General features: G+C 40.7%; 1 protein-coding gene across 1 annotated transcript in view; it reads left to right on the forward strand.

Annotated features, from left to right (window-relative positions):
- Positions 1 to 23,484, forward strand: part of LOC110527736 (metabotropic glutamate receptor 4) — a 340,536-nt gene that overhangs the window by 254,405 nt on the left and 62,647 nt on the right. Inside the window, exons 5-6 of the mRNA XM_021609206.2 lie at positions 1,352 to 1,506; positions 2,734 to 2,874. Coding sequence (XP_021464881.1) covers positions 1,352 to 1,506; positions 2,734 to 2,874 — 296 coding nt within the window. The remainder of the gene's footprint in view (positions 1 to 1,351; positions 1,507 to 2,733; positions 2,875 to 23,484) is intronic.

Here is a 23,484-nt window from a genome sequence, read left to right on the forward strand (position 1 = left end):
TACAATAAGGAAGTATTCCAGGTAAACAGAAAGTGGACCAGATAAAAATATTTTATAAATAGATAACGCTTACCCAGATACACTTGTCTTAATTGATGGGTCATGTGAAAGAAATGCTATAACCCCCAGACACATCCAGTGATGGAAAAAGTACTAAATTGTCATACTTGAGTAAAAGTATACATTTCAAATTCCTTATTAAACCAGACGGCACAATTATATATATATTGTTGAAATAGCCAGGGGTACAATGTACTTAAGTATAAACCATTTCAACTTCCTTATATTAAGCAAACCAGACAACACTTTATTTTTTATTGTTGATGGATAGCCAGGGGCACACTCCAACATAATTTACAAATGAAGCATGTGTGTTTAGTGAGTAGGCCAGATCAGAGGCAGTATGGATGACCAGGGATGTTCTCTTGATAAGTGTGTGAACTGGACCATTTTCCAGTCCTGTTAAGCATTCCAATTGTAAGGAGTACTTTTGGGTGTCAAGGAAAATGTACAACTTTTTCCCACTGACCTTTGTCGATAGCACCTGATAAATTCAGGGAAACAATGTTATTGAGAGCAGTAGCAACATATTTTCAGTTATCTATGCTGCAGTACGAGCAGCTCATTTTATAGAAACAAGATGCAACACCGACCAATCCAAACTCATCTCTCGGCATGTCCAGCACCCTCATTATCTCAGCCATTATCTCAGCCTTTGTCTAAACAAACTAGGCTCGTAATTTAAGAATTTTATTCGTATTTACAGATGACATACACATTTGATATTAATGCACATGAAAGTTCACATGTTCGAGAAGGCATTTCTGCCAAAAAACGTATTTTGATGAAAAAATATTTGTATGTGACTTGCGACATATGCCTAGTTTCCCGAATCGGGTCACATATGCTTCCTTACTTTATCTTAGTGACACTGGATACATTTGGAAATAATCTTATTAATTTAACCCTCTGTTGTCCTGACATTAGTGAATGTTACCTGCCGCTGTGCAATCATTTTGCTTTAGCAAACAAACTAAATACCTGGAGAAATATTTTCTATTGATCTATTGTTAACATTAGTTCGTAAAAAATGTGGATGATTTCTCTGGGAATACAACACACCAGACCATACACATCACTTTGTTTATAGTTTAGGCCAGCCAGACCAATACAATGGAATCCAAATGAGTTTGTACCTTCAAGTTGAATCATGAACGCTCTGTACTACAGTATATCAGTGACTATTGTGTAGTTATTTTGCAGTACTGCTCATACAGTTAGCTCATAGAAAGTGTTACCAAAATATCAAATACATTATTCATAGCTAAATGTTTTTATCCACTTGTTCCAGGCGGCTACTCCAAGCAGCCAAGAAGGCCAACCAGACTGGCCATTTCATCTGGGTGGGCTCAGACAGCTGGGGCTCAAAGATATCTCCAGTGTTACACCAAGAGGAGATGGCAGAGGGAGCTGTCACCATCCTGCCCAAACGCCAGTCCATCAGAGGTGAGGGTGAACAGAGAAATGTTCTAGGTTGCTGTGATCAACTTTGTAATTGGCTAATTGATTGATTGATTGCTTGATTAATTCATTGATTTGTGGGGAGATAGGCGGGACCAAATTAAGATTGTCCGATTGATTCATTGGTAGATCTCATGTAGCTTTCGCTCAATGTACAAGGATAAAGTGATTGAGATTAGTCATGCCATTGTAGATTATATTACAGAATATTGGAAAACATTACATTTTGTTTACAAACTTAGACATGGATCAGTAGTGCGTTATTGTGTCAGCAGCTATTCCACTTCACATAGAGATATCTCTGGTAGAGCTAGAATACTTAACTGAAACAATAGCAAAGCAACTCCCTGCCCCTGTTTCGCTAAAAAGCTGAGGGATGGGGCTGGAGAAATGTAACCACTCTCAAATTCATAGACAGAGCTATGGATGCAAGGAATGACCATCCATGATATCAAATGTATAGTTGAACCATGTTTGAGGCTATAGAGGGATTGTTTAGAAACATTGGATTAAAACAGGCTTACATTTTGGGTTCTGATGGGGTACAACAGTTGAACTGAGCTCATAAGGCATTTCTAAGTTATATTTTTTAAGAATCAATGGGTATATATACATTTATAAGTCAAGAAATTGGTAGTGTACTGTAGCAACTAAGTACTCATGCTTTAAATATCAAGAGGTCCTGTTCCTGTTAACACAGAACACTTCTAAGTCCTGATAAGCTATTGTAAAAGATGAGGCATTTACTGTCCCGCACTCTTAGAAAAAAGGGTTATTCGGGTGTCCCCATAGGATAACCCTTTTTGGTTCCAGGTAGAACCCTTTTTGGTTCCAGGTAGAACCCTCTGTAGAAATGGTTCTACATGGAACCCAAACGAGTTTTACCTGGAACCAATAAGGGTTCTCCTATGGGGAGGGCCGAATAACTCTTTAAGGTTCTAGATAGCACTTTTTTTTCCTAAGAGTGTGTGTCATTACCCACTCAGTCTGCCAGCCAAGACAAAACTCTGGTCTATAACAGAATCAGCCATTATCAATACATTCACTGTTAAAGCAATGCTCACCCTGTCAGAAAATGTTGTTTAAGAGTTACCCAAAAGCATCATTACAGAGCATGTCACTACATTCTCCCACATGTCAATACCCATGTTAGCACTGACACTGTTGCCAGAGCCAGTGCACTTCAATGACAATCTGATCAATCTCTTCCAGGGTTTGATCGTTACTTCATCAGCCGCACACTGGAGAACAACAGGAGAAATATCTGGTTTGCTGAGTTCTGGGAGAACAACTTCGCCTGCAAGCTGAGCCGACACGCTTTGAAGAAAGGTTCCGGGCTGAAGAAATGCACAAGTAAGACAATTCTCCTTTCCTTTCACACCATTGCAGCTTTACTGATCTTAATTACCATTGGAAAAGTAGTATGTTTCACAGGTAAGGACAGTGAAAGCCTGTCCTTATCTTAGAACATAACAGCTTTGGCACATGGCTAAAGTGTGTACACCAGCTAAAGCTAGAGAGGTACAACATTAGCTGGATTCAAAATGTATCTCCATATGAGGTATTACGAGAGCCATGTGTTTCTGCCGAGTAGACTGTTCGACTGTCCTCCCAGATGGCAACAGAACGATGTAATAGCAGGTCTGCATGGTTAAACATCTCCACCTCCAGGCTCACTGCCATATGCTATCCAGCTGTGTCCCGGAGTGTTCTGTCTTCGTGTGCTGGAGATTGTTTGATCATCACACATTCACTCAAGCCTTTCAATCTGGACTTGGAGCTGAAGACCTCTCTAGCTGTTCTAAGAATCTATCTGTACATGAGAGAAGAGGAGGCCAGTAGTATATTGATGGTTTGAAACAGTTAATTTCACAATGAAAATATTGTCTCGTTAATTACCTATTGGTTTAAAATGAAATGAAGCCTGTTGCAGTTGTCAAATTGTTTGATTTTCTTACGTGGGAAACTTGCCGTCATGGTGGTGCAATAATAGCTATCACTGTGTCAAACAATTAGAAAATACGGAACACCAAAAAATCACATAATAGGCATTCACTTGCATTCAAAATGCATGTAGCAAATGGAAATCCTCAGAATTCATGAAGCAAGCATAATTCATAGTCATGTTGTAATTGGCTTTCAATAAAAGCCAATAATGGTAACACTTTGTAAGTGTGTTTGTTTAACCACACTGCTCCATAGAATTGCAACTAAGTTCTCATAATATACTACAAAACTGGCGAACGCTGCACTAATAGCAGAATTTCCTCCCTTTGTTCTCTGTTGTGTGGGTTTTAGGTATTTTAGGCTAGTACTGCTGTCTTAATGGGAGTGCAGCAAGGCATTCAACTGAAAACTATACGTTGATTAGAGGCCATCTCTCTTCACCCACACCAGTAATAAAAAAATCCACAATTAAAAATGGACATGTCAAGATTTAAACAGATTAATGTTGTCCGTCTATACAGAAGACTAATGCCAGTCACATCCTTTCAGTGCAGCTGTCTACTGCACCACTCTTTCATGGATTAACTAGCTCTGTGTGAATGACCAATCTGGGAGAAGAAAAAACACTGTCAGGATATAGCTATATGTCTATAGCTACCCACAAAATAATTGACTCATATGATGACAAGTTAGCAATGAGCTGAATGATCTGAGTAGAGGTTGGAGAAATGGGACCTGGAGGAGGAAGTGTTGGGGGACTGAGACATCATCAGCTCATTGACTCATCAACTCAACCATGCATGATCGTTACACACTGAGATAGATTGGTTTCAATGCATTCTGACACAGCTGCTCTGGACTAAGCAACAACTCAAAATATATGTTTGTGTGAGGAGGTGAATCATATGTGCCTGAATGTAATTTTTTTGGCACTTCTTGACATCCAAATTGCTCTTTGTGGCTGAAGCCTTCGCCAATCTAAAAGCTTGAACTCACATGGGGTACAAAACAAGACATTTGGAAGCCTGCCCGGTCTTTTCTTTAAAATGGAACAATACGCTTGAAAATGGGAGATGACATGCAATGTGAAAAAAAAGTAATCATTGTTGGAGACACTGTCGTGTTTGCTAGCAAACAGATTTTCTGAATTGAACATTAAATAAATAAATTATTTTGCCTCACAGTTAGTGCAACATGATTATCCAGCTAGCTAAAATTGCTTACAGTTAGTTAGCGATCGCTTGTCTGCTACACTATTCTGCTAGATACAGTAGCACTACCTTGTAATAATGTCCTGTGTTGCTCAGTTAGTAGATAATTGGTATTGATCCTTGCAATGCCAGTGTTGTGGGTTCAATTCTCACAGGGGACCAGTATGCAAAAATGTATGCAGTCATTACTGAATGTTGCATGGAAAAGAGCATCTGCTAAATAAAAAAAATTTATACTGAACAAAAATATTCATGCAATCATTTTACTGAGTAACAGTTCATAAAAGGAAATCAGTCAATTAAAATAAATGCATTACGCTCTAATCTATGGATTTCACATGACTGGGAGGGCAAAGGCCTTGCGAAAGTATTCACCCCCCTTGGCATTTTTCTTATTTTGTTGCCTTACAACCTGGAATTAAAATATATATTTTTTTTGTGGGGCTGGGGGGGTTGTATCATTTGATTTACACAACATGCCTACCACTTTGAAGATGTGAAACAAACAAGAAATACGACAAACTATTCACCCCCCCCCCAAAGTCAATACTTTGTAGAGCCACCTTTTGCAGCAATTACAGCTGCAAGTCTCTTGGGGTGTGTCTCTATTAGCTTGACACATCACGCTACTGGGATTTATGCCCATTCTTCAAGGCAAAACTGCTCCAGCTCCTTCAAGTTGGATGGGTTCTGCTTGTGTACATCAATCTTCAAGTCATACTACAGATTCTCAATTGTATTGAGGTCTGGGCTTTTACTAGGCCTTTCCAAGACATTTAAATGTTTCCCCTTAAACCACTCAAGAGTTGCTTTAGCAGTTTGCTTAGGGTCATTGTACTGCTGGAAGGTGAACCCTCGTTCCAGACTCAAATCTCTGGAAGACTGAAACAGGTTTCCCTCAAGAATTTCCCTGTATTTAGCACCATCCACCTGTACCTGCCGATCAAAAACATCCCCACAGCATGCTGCCACCACCATGCTTCACTGTAGGGATGGTATTCTCGGGGTGATGAGAGGTGTTGGGTTTGTGCCAGACATAGCGATTTCCTTGATGGCCAAAAAGCTCAATTTTAGTGTCATCTGACCAGAGTACCTTCTTCCATATGCCTTTTGGCGGCCCTCTCTTGGCAGGTTTGTTGTGGTGCCATATTCATTCCATTTTTTAATAATGGATTTAATGGGATTTAAAGTTTCGGATATTGTTTAATAACCCAACCCTGATCTGTGCTGGGTCTGAAGACGTGGGGGGGGTGGGGGGGGGGGGTTTATGGCCCCACGCCCCTTGTAAATCTCAGGCCACAGACAAATTCCTTTGTCCTGTCACTATGGAGAACCAACATCAGAACATTAAACATGAAATAAAGAGACTTTGGAACAATGGTTTCCGTCAGCCACAATGGTGGTCATGATGATAGGTGGACTATGAAAATGTATGTCATTATTGTCCTGTTATTAAAGGTCAATAGATGACATTAATACGAAAACATTGTAATGTGAAGGGTTTTCCTAATATATGTTTGATGTTTACACATCATACGTTGTATGGAAAATATCCAAATCAAAGATGAAATGTTGTTAGTTGTCTAAAATGGGATTTGAGAAAATCTAGCCTTGCCTCATTAACTTGGTATGCCCAGAGAATTGCCCTAAAGGCGGTCACGCCCACTTCTGACCCAAGGGTATAAAACCTGTGAGTATAGAATTTACGATAAGACTACGTGACCCCAGCTGCAGCAGGGTCTGACAAGTCAAACAACCCAGAACGCAACGCAAGTTTGAAGACAAAGAAATCCTTTTCTACCCAAGCTACGGATGAGTAGCTGTGTCTAAGCGGGTGAATTCAAGTCAAACCACCTAGCCTCCATCTCCCATCGAATAGTGGTATCTAAAGGGTTTCATTCCTATGCTGTGAGCTCTGAGCTACAGAGTTGTCTGTCCTCAGAAGACCCCTTCCAGAGAAAGGGGTGAGGTAACAGACTCCTAAGCCACAAAGGACACGGACACAGGGAGGACGAGCAACGAGGAGAAGGAGGAGTGCGTCATCGAACAACGGAACGGTCCACCCAGAGAATCCCCGGAGATCACCTCCCACGTAATTACATCATTTTATATTCTGACTCATAAGGGCGGCAGTTTGAGGCAAGGCTAGGGTTTGAATAGCATAGCTGACAAATTCACCCAAATGTATATTTCTCGTGTGCTTTTTCTCTCTCTTCTGAAATTCCCATTTTGGGTAACACACGCCATAGTGTGTTGGCCTGTTATACTAAGTTCTAATCAATAGCCTATAATGTGTTTTGCCTATGTGTATCTTTTATCATCATTTTAGCTTTTTAGTAAATAAATATTCAATTAAGATTGGTGTGGTGCAGATTCAAGGGCTATATACGACGATCAGATTATGAGACTGATAGATGCAACTGGTTTATTAGCGGCTGTTGTAAAATCAATGTTCTGATATTCTTTGAGTTACTTTGGGAAATAGAAACTCAATAAAAACTAGTTTTCCCATGGTGCCCCAGGTTAATGAGTTAATAATTGCTTGATTCAGTTAATCACATAGTTAAAACTTGTTATCATTCGATGAGCAACAGTCGTCACATTAACCAATACAACGTCACGACAGCACTGTAGGCCAATTGTTTACCTTTTTGTTGGTGACAGTAACATCTTGATAATATGCAGCTGTTTAAAGGGAAAATCCACAGATTAAGAAATAACAAATCGGTCACTCCGAGGGATGAGCCTGGAGAAAAGTAACCACTCTCAGATTAATAGACAGAGTTATGGATGCAAGGACTGACACACATGATATCAAAATTGTTTTAACCATGTTGTGAGGGTATACCGCATTTGTTTACATTTACAATGTTTACAAACATTGGAGAAAAACAAGCTTATATTTTGGGTTCTCTTGGAGTGTGACAGTTTAACTAAACTCATGAGGCATTTATAAGTAATATTCTTCAATAATTAATGTATATACTGTATGTATATACTGTATATATATATATATATATATATATATATATATATATATATATATATATATATATATATATATACTGTATATATATACTGTATATATATACTGTATATATATGTATATATATATATATATATACATACAGTGCCTTGCGAAAGTATTCGGCCCCCTTGAACTTTGCGACCTTTTGCCACATTTCAGGCTTCAAACATAAAGATATAAAACTGTATTTTTTTGTGAAGAATCAACAACAAGTGGGACACAATCATGAAGTGGAACGACATTTATTGGATATTTAAAACTTTTTTAACAAATCAAAAACTGAAGAATTGGGCGTGCAAAATTATTCAGCCCCTTTACTTTCAGTGCAGCAAACTCTCTCCAGAAGTTCAGTGAGGATCTCTGAATGATCCAATGTTGACCTAAATGACTAATGATGATAAATACAATCCACCTGTGTGTAATCAAGTCTCCGTATAAATGCACTTGCACTGTGATAGTCTCAGAGGTCCGTTAAAAGCGCAGAGAGCATCATGAAGAACAAGGAACACACCAGGCAGGTCCGAGATACTGTTGCGAGAAGTTTAAAGCCGGATTTGGATACAAAAATATTTCCCAAGCTTTAAACATCCCAAGGAGCACTGTGCAAGCGATAATATTGAAATGGAAGGAGTATCAGACCACTGCAAATCTACCAAGACCTGGCCGTCCCTCTAAACTTTCAGCTCATACAAGGAGAAGACTGATCAGAGATGCAGCCAAGAGGCCCATGATCACTCTGGATGAACTGCAGAGATCTACAGCTGGTGGGAGGTGGGAGACTCTGTCCATAGGACAACAATCAGTCGTATATTGCACAAATCTGGCCTTTATGGAAGAGTGGCAAGAAGAAAGCCATTTCTTAAAGATATCCATAAAAAGTGTTGTTTAAAGTTTGCCACAAGCCACCTGGGAGACACACCAAACATGTGGAAGAAGGTGCTTTGGTCAGATGAAACCAAAATTGAACTTTTTGGCAACAATGCAAAACGTTATGTTTGGCGTAAAAGCAACACAGCTCATCACCCTGAACACCTCATCCCCACTGTCAAACATGGTGGTGGCAGCATCATGGTTTGGGCCTGCTTTTCTTCAGCAGGGACAGGGAAGATGGTTAAAATTGATGGGAAGATGGATGGAGCCAAATACAGGACCATTCTGGAAGAAAACCTGATGGATTCTGCAAAAGACCTGAGACTGGGACGGAGATTTGTCTTCCAACAAGACAATGATCCAAAACATAAAGCAAAATCTACAATGGAATGGTTCAAAAATAAACATACCCAGGTGTTAGAATGGCCAAGTCAAAGTCCAGACCTGAATCCAATCGAGAATCTGTGGAAAGAACTGAAAACTGCTGTTCACAAATGCTCTCCATCCAACCTCACTGAGCTCGAGCTGTTTTGCAAGGAGGAATGGGAAAAAATGTCAGTCTCTCGATGTGCAAAACTGATAGAGACATACCCCAAGCGACTTACAGCTGTAATCGCAGCAAAAGGTGGCGCTACAAAGTATTAACTTAAGGGGGCTGAATAATTTTGCACGCCCAATTTTTCAGTTTTTGATTTGTTAAAAAAGTTTGAAATATCCAATAAATGTCGTTCCACTTCATGATTGTGTCCCACTTGTTTTTGATTCTTCACAAAAAAAATACAGTTTTATATCTTTATGTTTGAAGCCTGAAATGTGGCAAAAGGTCGCAAAGTTCAAGGGGGCCGAAAACTTTCGCAAGGCACTGTATATATATACACACATAATTTAGTCAGCCCCTAGACTTTTTTCACATTTTGTTACGTTATTCTAAAATGTATTAAATAAATAAAAATCCTCAGCAATCTACACACAATACCCCATAATGACAAAGTGAAAACAGGTTTAGACATTTTTACAAATCTATTCGAAATAAAAACAGAAATACCTTATTTACATAAGTATTCAAACCCTTTGCTATGAGACTCAAAATTTAGCTCAGATGCATCCTGTTTCCATTGATTATCCTTGAGGTGATTGGAGTCCACCAATCATAAATCCAATTGATTGGATATGATTTGGAAAGGCACACAACTGTCTAAATAAGGTCCCACAGTTGACAGTGCATGTCAGAGCAAAATCCAATCCATGAGGTTGAAGGAATTGTCCATAGAGCTCCGAGATAGGATTGTGTCAAGGCACAGATCTGGGGAAGGGTACCAACACATTTCTGCAGCATTTAAGCTCCCCAATAAATAACACAGTGGCCCCCATCATTTTTAAATTGAAGAAGTTTGGAACCACCAAGATTCTTCCCGGACTTGGCTGCCCGGCCAAACTGACCAATCGGGTGAGAAGGCACTTGGTCAGGTAGGTGCCCAAGAACCCGATGGTCACTCTGACAGAGCTCCAGAGATACTCTGTGGAGATGGCAGAACCTTCCAGAAGGACAACCATTTTTGCAGCACTCCACCAATCAGGCCTTTATGGTAGAGTGGCCAGACGGAAGCCAATCCCCAGTAAAAGGCACATGACAGCCCGCTTGGAGTTTGTCAAAAGGCACCTAAAGACTCTCAGACCATGAACAACAAGATTCTCTGGTCTGATGAAACCAAGATTGAACTCTTTGGCCTGAATGCCAAGCGTCACGTCTGGAGGAAACCTGGCACCTACGTTGAAGCATGGTGGTGACAGCATCATGCTGTGGGGATGTTTTTCACCGGCAGGCACTGGGAAACTAGTCAGGATCGAGGGAAAGATGAATGGAGCTAAGTACAGAGATATCCTTGATAAAAACCTGCTCCAGAGGGCTCAGGACCCCTGGCTGGGGCAAAGGTTCACCTTCCAACAGGATGATGTCCCTAATCACACAGCTAATACAACGCAGGAGTGGCTTCGGGACAAGTCACTGAATGTCCTTGAGTGGCCAAGCTAGAGCCCAGACTTGAACCAGATCGAACATCTCTGGAGAGACCTGAAAATAGCTGTGCAGCGACGCTCCCCATTCAACCTGACAGAGCTTGAGAGGATCTGCCACGCTTATAGTGTCATACCCAAGAAGAATTGATGCTGTAATCGCTGCCAAAGGTACATCAACAAAGCACAGAGTAAAGGTTCTGAATACTTATGTAAATGTGATTTCCGGTGGGATTTTTATACATTTGCAAAAATGTACAAAAAAATAGTTATTCATTATGGGATATTGTGTGTAGTTTGAGGTAATTTTTTTTTATCCATTTTTGAATAAGGCTGTAAAAATGTGAAAAAGTTCAAGGGGTCTGAATACTTTCCGAATGCACTGTATATATAATTTATAAGTCCGGAAATGGATATAGCAACTACAGATTGCCCCTTTAAGTCTATTAAAAATGTGCGAGTTTGAGCATGTGTCCATTAGGCCAATGTGTTTTTTTTTTTTTTATCAGCATGAATTAGATTGAGCAATAAAAGCCCCACTTTTATTCCATAAACTGGGATCCGCAATATGCAGCTGCTGCAAGAGCGCATTTTTCACTGGCTGTCAATTGGTTTCAAAAACAATTATTGATAGGCAGCTTAAAGTTCTTGAATTCAACCATTATTGGGTTCAATGGTGAACAGCCATCCACAACAACCACAAAGGCGCAAATAGCTAAATGAGAGAGCAGCAGTGTAGATATCAATAATAAGTGATATCTGTATCGCCGTAGACTACACCACTGTTGTTATCCTTACCTCCCAAGCGTTTACTCAAGTTGGATAATTTTTTGGAAGACATAGCTTTGACTCTATCCTACAAAAGCCTTTTCCTGCTCTTTTCCCGCGAACCATATAACATGTTTGGTGTGTCATCATAGTGGTCTCTGACTTGTGGTCACACCTTTTTTTATATACATTTTTTTAATTTTTTTATTTCACCTTTATTTAACCAGGTTGGCCAATTGAGAACAAGTTCTCATTTACAACTGCGACCTGGCCAAGATAAAGCAAAGCAGTGTGACAAAAACAACAACACAGAGTTACACAAACAACCATACAGTCAATAACACAATAGAAAAATCAATGTACAGTGTGTGCAAATGTAGAAGAGTAGGGAGGTAAGGCAATACAAAGACCATAGAGGCAAAATAATTCAAATTTAGCATTAACACTGGAGTGATAGATGTGCAGATGATGATGTGCAAGTAGAGATACTGGGGTGCAAAAGAGCAAGAGGATAAGTAACAATATGGGGATCAGGTAGTTGGGTGGGCTATTTACAGATTGGCTGTGTACAGGTACAGTGATCGGTAAACTGCTCTGACAGCTGATGTTTAAAGTTAGAGAGGGAGATATAAGACTCCCAGCTTCAGTGATTTCTGCAATTCGTTCCAGTCATTGGCAGCAGAGAACTGTAAGGAAAGGCGGCCAAAGTAAGTGTTGGCTTTGGGGATGACCAGCGAAGTATACCTGGTGGAGCGCATGCTATGTGGTGGGTGTTGCTATGGTGACCAGTGAGCTGAGATAAGGCGGGGCTTTACCTAGCAAAGGCTTGTAGATGACCTGGAGCCAGTGGGTTTGGCGACAAATATGTAGTGAGGGCCAGCCAATGAGAGCATATAGGTCGCAATGATGGGTAGTATATGAGGCTTTGGTGACAAAACGGATGGCACTGTGGTACACTATATCCAGTTTGCTGAGTGTTGGAGGCTATTTTGTAAATGACATCGCCAAAGTCAAGGATAGTCAGTTTTACGAGGGTATGTTTGGCCGTATGAGTAAATTATGCTTTGTTGCGAAATAGGAAGCTGATTCTAGATGTATTTTTGGATTGGTGATGCTTAATGTGAGTCTGGAAGGAGAGTTTACAGTCTAACCAGACACCTAGGTATTTGTAGTAATCCACATATTTTAAGTCAGAACCGTCCAGAGTAGTGGTGCTAGTCGGGCGGGAGGGTGCTGGCAGCAATCGGTTGAGGAGCATGCACTTAGTTTTACTAGCATTTAAAAGCACTTGGAGGCCAAGGAAGGAGTGTTGTAAGGCATTGAAGCTCATTTGGAGGTTTGTTAGCACCGTGCTTAAAAAGGGGCCAGATGTATACAGAATGGTGTCGTCTGCGTAAAGGTGGATCAGCTATAATCGCCAGCAACAAGAATGACATCATTCATTCATACAGATAAGAGTCTGCCCGAGAATTGAATCCTGTGGCACCCCCATAGAGACTGCCAGAGGTCCGGACAACAGGCCCTCCTATTTGACACACTGAACTCTGTCTGAGAAGTAGTTGGTGAACCAGGCGAGGCAGTCATTTGAGAAGCCACGGCTATTGAGTCTGCCAATAAGAATGCTGTGATTGACCGAGTCGAAAGCCTTGGCCAGGTCGATGAAGATGGCTGCATAGTACTGTCTTTTATCGATGGCGGTTATAATATCATTTAGGACCTTGAGCGTGGCCGAGGTGCACCCATGACCAGCTCGGAAACCAGATTGCATAGTGGAGAATGTACGGTGTGTAACGGTATCCCTCGTCATTTGAGGAAGAGTAGGAAGGATCGGACCAATATGCAGCATGGTACGTGTCCATGTTAACATTTACTTAAACTGAACACAAAACAAAATAACAAGAGAACGAACGAAAACTAAACAGTTCTGTCTGGTGCAGACACAGACACAACTACCCACAAATCATAGTGGGAGAACAGGCTGCCTAAGTATGGTTCTCAATCAGAGACAACGATAAACAGCTGCCTCTGATTGGGAACCATACCAGGCCAAACACAGAAATACAAAAACATAGAATAACACAGACATACTGACCGTGTGTGTGTGTATCCTATAGAAGGGACTGAATGGCTTACATACTGTGTGTGTCTGTCTGTCTGTCTGTCTGTCTGTCTGTCTGTCTACACATCCTATAGTAGGGACTGAATGGCTTACACATCCTATAGTATAAACTAAATGGCTTACTGAGTGTGTGTGGTGGATGTGTTAGCGTGCATGTGCTTGCTAACACTGTAGGGTATTGACTTCCTATAGAAACTGTGTGAGGGCATATGCTTCCTATAGACTATGTCTGTCTGTCTGTCTGTCTGTCTGTCTGTCTGTCTGTCTGTCTGTCCACATCCTATAGTAGGGACTGAATGACTTACACTTAGACTGTGTGTGAACATCCTATAGTATAAACTAAATGGTTTACTGAGTGTGTGTGGTGGATGTGTTAGCGTAAATGTGTAGACTTCCTAACACTGTAAGGTATTGACTTCCTATATAGAAACTGTGTGAGGGCATAGGCTTCCTATAGACTATTTATATGCTAATTACGCTTGCTGTAACCTCTCCAACCCCTAACCTCTCTCCGTCCTTCCTTCTGTACTCTTCCAGCAGTTCTGGGTTGGTGTAAACTTTTTCTCCGAATTATGTCAGCCTTCGCTAAAGCTTTCTTTTTGTCAGTTGCTTACTGTCTAATTAAACAGGACATAAAGCAAAATATCAACAGTTAGTAAATTATATGTTAATTAATAGTTCATTATATTTAAAAAATATAGTCTATATGATTAAATTCTCATTACCGAAACAGAAGTTCTCTCTACCGCAACTGGCCTTAAATTGCAGCGGTAAGTGAGAATGGTGTTGCGAAGGATGAGCATGTTTCGCTAACAATGGAGAAGACATGATGACTAAGCAAATTTTTACTCAATATACATAATTAGACATTAATGAAGTATATTTTCATATAATTTTTTTTTAAATCTAATGTTTTTCTATATGTGGAAAACCACCTGTATCTGTAATGATAATCAAAACCGTTGTATATGCAGTCTGACAAGAGAATGTTTAACTTTTAAATATAAATAGATCTGCTCACCTGGTAGCCATCTTGAAGGTACTGGCAGATGTGTGGCTTCATTCAAAATCAAACTTTATTTAAAATTCTCTGTGTGAGTGTAAACAGTCCTTCAAAAATGTTGCGGAGGATGAGAACATCAGTCATGGACACTTCATTTTTCCAATATTTTTTCCTTATTATTTTACATGAATATTCAGTTCATATTTTTTCTGTCATTTGAAAACATCTAGTATAAAAACAGAGCTGGACGTGTTGCGGTAATGAGAATTTCAGCAGATAATGCAATAAAATACAAAAATAATTCATTCCTATGTTGAAATGACTCTTTGTGCAAGGTAGAGAACACATCTTTATTATGATATATTACATGTTTTATATTTAAAATCATTACTGCCATGGTATTTTAATGGTTTCATGAGAATGACCCAATATCAGTAGCACTGTCAAAGCTGTACAAAAGAAGTTGGCAAACAAGCACACACCAGCCTCGAATAATGTGTTTACAATACCACGTTGGTGAAAATAGACCTAATTATTAGGGTGAGGCACATGAGCTACTAACATCTTACTACACAACATACACTTAGTATTACTTTCTTAGCTACAGCATACATACCTCCCTTGCATATTACATAATTTATGCAGCAGCATGTGTGCAAGACATTTTTGGACTCACCTTGTGAAGGTGGCGTGGTGGTCCTCTGTGGGCCTTCTCTGGATTTATGGTGGGAACTCAGAAAAAAACACACAGCCACTCCATTGAACAGCAGGCTAACGTTAGTGGTTGTTTTGCAATGCTTGCAGTTAGCTTCTGATTCCTTCCAAACAACTCATTGTTGAATTTGCGATTTCCAACTTGCTGTGTAATCTTTATGGCCGATGAGCACCGATACATTTTATCTATAATTTATCTTCATTATTTCTCTTCATATGACAAGGATTAAAAAGGATTTGCCAGTAGATTGTCGACTTGATTCATGATGATGCTAGCTAAGAATTTGAAAGTAAGATATTGATCAGTCCAATCAAAGCTACTGTACATATAACGTTATTTGACGTCATTTTATCTGTGGACAATGACATTTATGGCTGGAACAAAAGGATACAATTTTGGATGTCTACCCTTACTAAGGACTTAAACTTGGCAATGACGTACTGTCCCCATGAGTGACAGAACACTGAGCCAATCACAGCGCAATGCTCCTATTTTCTGCTGGCTCGCCCCACCACCGAAGAAAGCATTGAGCTAGGATGAAACACCTGCATTTTGGAGCTGCCCTACTCAAGACAACAGAAAGAGAACATGTGTGTATGCAGCTTTATTAACTGAATGATATACAGTTGAAGTCGGAAGTTTCCTTACACCTTAGCCAAATACATTTAAACCCAGTTTTTCGAAGTTCCTGACATTTAATCCAAGTCAAAATTCCCTGTTTTAGGTCAATTAGGATCACCACTTTATTTTAAGAATGTGAAATGTCAGAATAATAGTAGAGAGAATGATTTATTTCAGATATTATTTATTTCATCACATTCCCATTGGGTCAGAAGTTTACATTCACTCAATTAGTATTTGGTAGCATTGCCTTTCAATTGTTTAACTTGGGTCAAACGTTTCAGGTAGCCTTCTACAAGCTTCCCACAAAAGGTTGGGTGAATTTTGGCCCATTCCTCTTGACAGAGCTAGTGTAACTGAGTCAGGTTTGTTGGCCTTTTTGCTCGCACACGCTTTTTCAGTTCTGCCCACAAATGTTCTGTAGGATTGAGGTCAGGGCTTTGTGATGGCCATTCCAATTCTTTGACTTTGTTGTGAAAAGAGCCATTTTGCCACAACTTTGAAAGTATGTTTGGGGTCATTGTCCATTTGGAAATCCCATTTGCAACCAAGCATTAACTTCTTGACTGATGTCTTGAGATGTTGCTTCAATATGTCCACACAATTTTCCTCCCTCATGAGGCCATCTATTTTGTGAAGTGCACCAGTCCCTCCTGCAGCAAAGCATCCCCACAACATGATGCTGCAACCCCCATGCTCATGGTTGGGATGGTGTTCGTCGGCTTGCAAGCCTTCCTCTTTTCCCTCCAAACATAACAATGATCATTATGGATAAACCGTTTTTGTTATCCATAATGATTTTTTTGTATTTTTGTTTCATCAGACCAGAGGACATTTCTCCAAAAAGTACGAACTTTGTCCCTATGTGCAGTTGCAAACCGTAGTCTGGCTTTTTATGGTGGTTTTGGAGCAGTGGCTTCTTCCTTGCTGAGCGACCTTTCAGGTTATGTTGATATAGGACTCGTTTTACTCTGGATATAGATACCTTGGTACCTGTTTCCTCCAGCATCTTCACAAGGTCCTTTGCTGTTGTTCTGGGATTGATTTGCATTTTTTGCACCAAAGTACGTTCATCTCTAGGAGACAGAACGCGTATCCTGAGCGGTATTACAGCTGCGTGGTCCTATGTTCTTTACACTTGCGTACTATTGTTTGTACAGATGAACGTGGTACCTTCAGGCATTTGGAAATTGCTCCCAAGGATGAACCAGACTTGTGGACGTCTACCCTTTTTTTTCTGAGGTCTTGGCTGATTTATTTTCATTTTCCCATGATGTCAAGCAAATAGGCATTGAGTTTGAAGGTAGGCCTTGAAATACATCCACAGGTACACCTCCAATTGACTCAAATTATGTCAATTAGCCTATCAGAAGCTTCTAAATCCATGACATCATTTTCTGGAATTTTCCAAGCTGTTTAAAGGCTCAGTCAATTTAGTGTATGTAAACTTCTGACCCACTGGAATTGTGATATAGTGAATTATAAGTGAAATAATCTGTCCGTAAACAATTGTTGGAAAAATTACTTGTGTCATGCACAAAGTAGATATCCTAACTGACTTGCCAAAACTGTAGTTTGTTAACAAGAGCTAGGATGAAGAGTGGTTAAAAAAAGTTTTAACAACTCCAACCTAAGTGTATGTAAACTTCCGACTTCACCTGTGTATATATTTTTACATTGTTTGCAAACTAATATGTGACACGTATTAATGCCAAAAAATAACATTCAAAACAGGCAAGCCCACATTTGTTAATTTATATATATCATTATTATTATTTTTTTGCTAGAAATGTGGGTCTCAAGAGTCCCACCTGCCCTGAATGACGGGTCGCCACTGCCCCAAGGGCTCGGTTCTAGGCCGTCTCCTCTTACTTCTCTACACCAAGTCACTCTGCTCCTTCAAATCCTCACATGGTCTCTCTTATCATTGCTATGCGGATTACATTGAGCTACTTTTTACATTTTCCCCTTCTGACACCCAGGTGGCAACACACATCTCTGCGTGCCTGGCAGACATCTCAGCTCGGTTGTCGGGCCCACCACCTCAAGCTCCACTTTGACAAGACCTAACTGCTCTTCCTCTCATGGAAGGGCTGCCCGCTCCAAGACCTCTCCATTCCGGTCAACAACTCAACTGTGTCCTCCTCCCAGAGTGCAAATAAACTTTGCGTGACCCTGGACAACATCCTGTCATTTTCTGCAAACATCAAAGCAGTGACTCGCTCCTGCAAGTTCATGCTCTACAACATCTGTAGAGTACAACCTCTCCTCACACAGGAATCGGTGCAGGCCCTAATCCAGGCATTTGTCATCTCCCATCTGGACTATGGTACTTCAACTCTCTGTTGGCTGGGTTCCCCGCTTGTGCTGTCAAACCCCTGCAACTTATCCAGAATACTGCATCCCACCTGGTGTTCAACCTTCCCAAGTTCTCCCATGTCATCCTGATCCTCCGCGCACATGGTGCACACATGGTGCTTGCCTACGAGCCAGCAAGGGGAACTGCCCCTCCTTACGTTTAGGCTATGCTTTTGGCGACAGTTAGCCTAGTGGTTAGAGCGTTGGGCCAGTAACTGAAAGGTTGCTAGGTTGAATCCCCAAGCTGAAAAGGTCGTTCTGGCCCTGAACAAGGCAGTTAACCCACTGTTCCTTGGCCGTCATCGTAAATAGGAAGTTTGGAGCGCATACGGACACTTGGCCGTCCCACCCCTACTGAAGGTCAGTTCCTGCTCAGCCTAGTCAAAAAGCTCTTCTCTGTCCTGGCACCCCAGTGATGGAACCAGATTCCCCCTGCCCATCTTCCCGAAAACTTCTGAAACCTTACACCCCCACCCCCCCCCACACACACACACACACACACAAAAAAATGTAATAAATAAATTGCACTTGTGTTTTCCTACTACCACTAACTTTTCTGATAACTTCTTTGTTGGGGTTGTCTCACCTAGTTAAAAGCGTCTGTTAAATGACTAAAATGTAAACGATAGTATGATCTTTGTACCTATTGCTTGGGGAGTGGAATGCTAAAATTGCAAAATGTGCAAAGGAGAATGCTGTTCAGACAAAGATGAAGCTCAGATGAAGGGCTTTGACATGTGAAGAGGCTGTGGAGTATTTATTTGAGTGACAGTGTGAGTTGAATACAAGGTCACAGCTCTGTTTGCTGAAAATATGGTGCAGTGTTGTTTTTCTATGGCTGTGTGGAAGTTTGTTGACGTGGCAGAAAGTTATTTTGGCTTTGCAATCCACTCTCCCTTTTGTCTAAGGGAAGGATGCCACTCAGGAAGCACGTTTCAGGGCCACATGCAATTCTCCAGAGTCCCCTAGTGGTGCTGGTGAAGGCTTTGTACCTCCCTTCAAGCAGACCACATGAGGTATGGGTGAGGAATAATCAATGTCCTGAGAGGGCTCTGTGTGTTCACAGTGATCAAAGAGAGAGCGAGTGTGCGAGTGAGTTGGAGACAGAGCGAGACTAGTCTTGTATCTGTGAATGACTGAGACACACAGCTGATATTGATTAAGGTGGAGATGAGCAGGAAGGTAGAATGGGGGCCCAGCTCCTTCTCCTGGGGTTTGGTGCTTCCAGCTAATTTATACAGGGGAGAACAGCATGCAGCAGAGCAACACAGACACAATGGCTGAATCTTTTCTCCATGATCATGTCATATTACCATAATGAAAATAGTTATGGATTTAATGTACCAAACTGATGATATCATAGGAGAGCAAGAATGATCTCATGTGTGTCTAGTGAACAGTTTGTAAAATGTTTTGATCATCCTGTTTCATCCATTTGTTTCAGCTTGGCGATTTTGAGTTGGAAAAGTCGGGACATATAAATTGGGAATGTTCCATGATGGGGCGTCAACCGAAACTTGCTACATATTCCCTAAGGCACACATAAGGAGATGTTCTCATATGAAGGAATGGATGAAGACAGGCTATGGATGAAGTCCAAGTTCTCTGGATGATGAAGGGAAACATGGTCTGTGGCCAAACCCAAACATGCAGAGTTTAACGGGGTTAGAGCCAACCCACTCTGTTACAAACTCCCTTCTGTGGCACCCTGGTCAAGGGAGACACCCTCGCTGTGCTGCTACTCCTAATCTGAATGGATTTCTCTGAAGCCAGAGATCCAGCCTCGGGTGTGCGTGGGCGTGCTCTGACTCCCAATGAGATGAGAGAGGAAAGAGAGAGGCATTACCAAGTTTGTGTGTGTGGGCCGCCATGCCTCAGCCTCAGAGAGATATATCACTCCCTCTCTCGCTCCCGGGCTGCCCTACAGTCCAACCGTGTCAGCCAAACCGTGACAAATTTTGTCTGTCCAATATGGGTGCCTGTGGCGCTCAATTACCACAGTCGTAACCTGTCTTTTTAATTCATGCATTTCAAAGTTGCATGGGCTAATCATAGATGTTAAATTGCCTTTAGTTTTGGCTGTAGCAGAGATACACTACCGTTCAAAGTTTGGGGTCACTTAGAAATGTCCTTGTTTTTGAAAGAAAAGCACATTTTCTGGCCATTAAAATAACTTAAAATTGATCAGAAATACAGTGTCGACATTGTTAATGTCGTAAATGACTATTGTAGCTGGAAACAGCAGTCTTTTAAGATGGAATATCTACATAGTTGTACGGAGGCCCATTATCAGCAGCCATCACTCCTGTGTTCCAATGGCATGATGTGTCAGCTAATACAAGTTTAGCTTTTTAAAAGGGTAATTGATCATTAAAAAACCCTTTTGCAATTATGTTAGCACAGCTGAAAACTGTTGTTCTGATTAAATAAGCAATACAACTGGCCTTCTTTAGACTAGTTCAGCATCTGGAGTTTCAGCATTTGTGGGTTCGATTACAGGCTCAAAATGGTGAGAAACAAAAACGTTCTTATGAAACGCGTCAGTCTATTCTTGTTCTGAGCAATGAAGGCTATTCCATGTGAGAAATTGCCAAGAAACTGAAGATCTCGTACAACGCTGTATACTACTCCCTTCACTGAACAGCGCAAACTGGCTCTAACCAGAATAGAAAGAGGAGTGGGAAGCCCCGGAGCACAACTGAGCAAGAGGACAAGTACATTAGTGTGTAGTTTGAGCAATAGGGGGCATTAAAATGCAAATCAATCTATAACATTTCTGACATGCATTTTTCTGGATTGTTTTGTTGTTATTCTGTCTCACTGTTCAAAAAAACCTACCATTAAAATTATAGATTGATCATTTCTTTGTCAGTGGGCAAACGTACAAAATCAGCAGGGGATCAAATACTTTTTTCCCCTCACTGTAACTATTCCCCCCACAAAGTCAAAACTTTGCAGAGCCACCTTTTTCAGCAACTAAAGCTGCAAGTCTCTTGGGGTGTGTCTCTCTCTATAAGCTTGGCACATCTATCCACTGGGGGTTTTGCCCATTCTTCAAGGCAAATCTGCTCCAGCTCCTTCAAGTTGGATGGGTTCCGCTGGTGTATAGCAATCTTTATGTCATACTACAGATTCTCAATTGGTTTGAGGTCTGGGCATTGAATTGGCCATTCTAAGACATTTAAATGTTTCCCCTTAATCCACTCGATGGTTGCTTTAACATTATGCTTAGGATCATTGTCCTGCTGGAAGGTGAACCTCCGTCCCAGTCTCAAATCTCTGGAAGACTGAAACAGGTTTCCCTCAAGAATTTCCCTGTATTTATTGCCATCCGTCATTCCTTCAATTCTGACCATCCCTGCCAATGAAAAACATCCCAGCAGGATGATGCTTCCCCCACCATGCTTCACTGTTGGGATGGTATTCTTGGGGTGATGGGAGGTGTTGAGTTTGTGCCAGACATAGCATTTTCCTTGATGGCCAAAAAGCTCAATTTTAGTCTAATCTGACCAGAGACCCACATGCCTTTTGGCGAACACCAAACGTGTTTACTTATTTTTTTCTTTAAACAACATATTTTTCTGGCCACTCTTCTATAAAGCCCAGCTCTGTGGAGTGTACAGCTTTAAGTGGTCCAATGGACAGATACTCTAATCTCTGCAGCGGAGCTTTGCAACTCCTTCAGGCTTATCTTTGGGTGTGCGGCCCTCTCTTGGCAGGTGTGTTGTGGTGCCATATTCTTTCAATTTTTTTTTAATAATGGATTTAATGGTGCTCTGTGGGATGTTCAAAGTTTCTGATTTTTTTTATAACCCAACCTTGATATGTACTTCTCCACAACTTTGTCCCTATTCTGTTTGGAGAGCTCATTGGTCTTCATTGTGTTGCATGCTTGGGGGTGCCCCTTGCTTAGTGGTGTTGCAGACTATGGGGCCTTTTTAAAACTGGTGTATATATATACTGAGATCAAGTGACACTTAGATTGCACACAGGTGGACTTTATTTAACTAATTATGCGACTTCTGAAGGTAATTGGTTGCACCAGATCTTATTTAGGTGCTTCATAGCAAAGGGGGTGGATACATATGCACCTTCCACTTTTCCGTTTAAAAAATATATATATATTATATATTTTAAACAAGTTATTTTTTTAAATTTGACTTCACCAATTTGGACTATTTTGTGTATGTCCATTACATGATATCCAAATATAAATATATTTAAATTACATGTTGTAATGCTAAAAAATAGGAAAAACGCCAACGGGGGTGAATACTTTTGCAAGGCACTGTAGAGCAAATGTCCCTTATGCAGCATTTACGTACATTATATGCTGCTTATGCAAAGCATTACTTGTTTCTTATACAGCATATTACTTATACTTCGCTTATGAGAAATAAGACTTATATGTTGTATATTTGACAACTTATTTATGATTCACATATACTGTATGACATCAACCAATATAGAAGACCTTACACTGCTCATATTGGAATTGATTGGCTCCTCTGCAGTGGTCTAACTAAACATTTATCTTCTAGCTAATTGTGAGAGGCAGTCAGTGCATGAAGGCCTAGACGCTAAACTAATGGAGAGTAATGCATTTTGCTCGATGCCTTCTGGCCCTCTGCCACGACTTCCATTAAAAGGTCTTACTCTTTTTAAGTGGGTCAAACAGAACTGGCTTAGCTGCGTACTGTACTTTGCTGACTTACTTTACACACTAAGTTCATAACATTTCAGATTGACAAGGAACTGGTAGTGTGACTGTGGACCTGGCATTGTGAGAGTATACAGTGTCCAGTTGGTGGTGATTAAATAGACATAGTTTGAGTCCCAAATAGCACCCTAATCCCTATGTAGTGCTTTACATTTAACCAGGGCCCATAGGGCTCTGGTAAAATGTAATGCACTACATAGGGAATAGGGTGCCATTTGGGAAACAGCCATAGGCATAGAGTAACTTCCAAACATTACCACCTGTATTTCTGTCTATTCTTCTCATCAGCCCTCTTCATATCGGAGTAACCATAGGTCATACAGCTCACAAAACCAATGACAGTCTTAAGTATCGGGCTCCCGAGTGGCTCAGCGGTCTAAGGCAATGCATATCAGTCCCTTAGAATATGTTCATAAAAACCTCTTATGGATCCCCTACTGCTAGAATCCCGTTAACGGGATCGATTTGAAAACATCCGGTAAATTGCAGAGCGCGAAATTCAAAAATACTACATTCGTAATATTAAACATTCATGACGATACAAGTGTCTTACATCATTTAAAAGATAAACTTCTTGTTAATCCAGCCGC

Source organism: Oncorhynchus mykiss, chromosome 7 (genome assembly GCF_013265735.2).
Source record: "Oncorhynchus mykiss isolate Arlee chromosome 7, USDA_OmykA_1.1, whole genome shotgun sequence".
In the NCBI taxonomy this organism is placed as follows: Eukaryota; Metazoa; Chordata; class Actinopteri; order Salmoniformes; family Salmonidae; genus Oncorhynchus; species Oncorhynchus mykiss.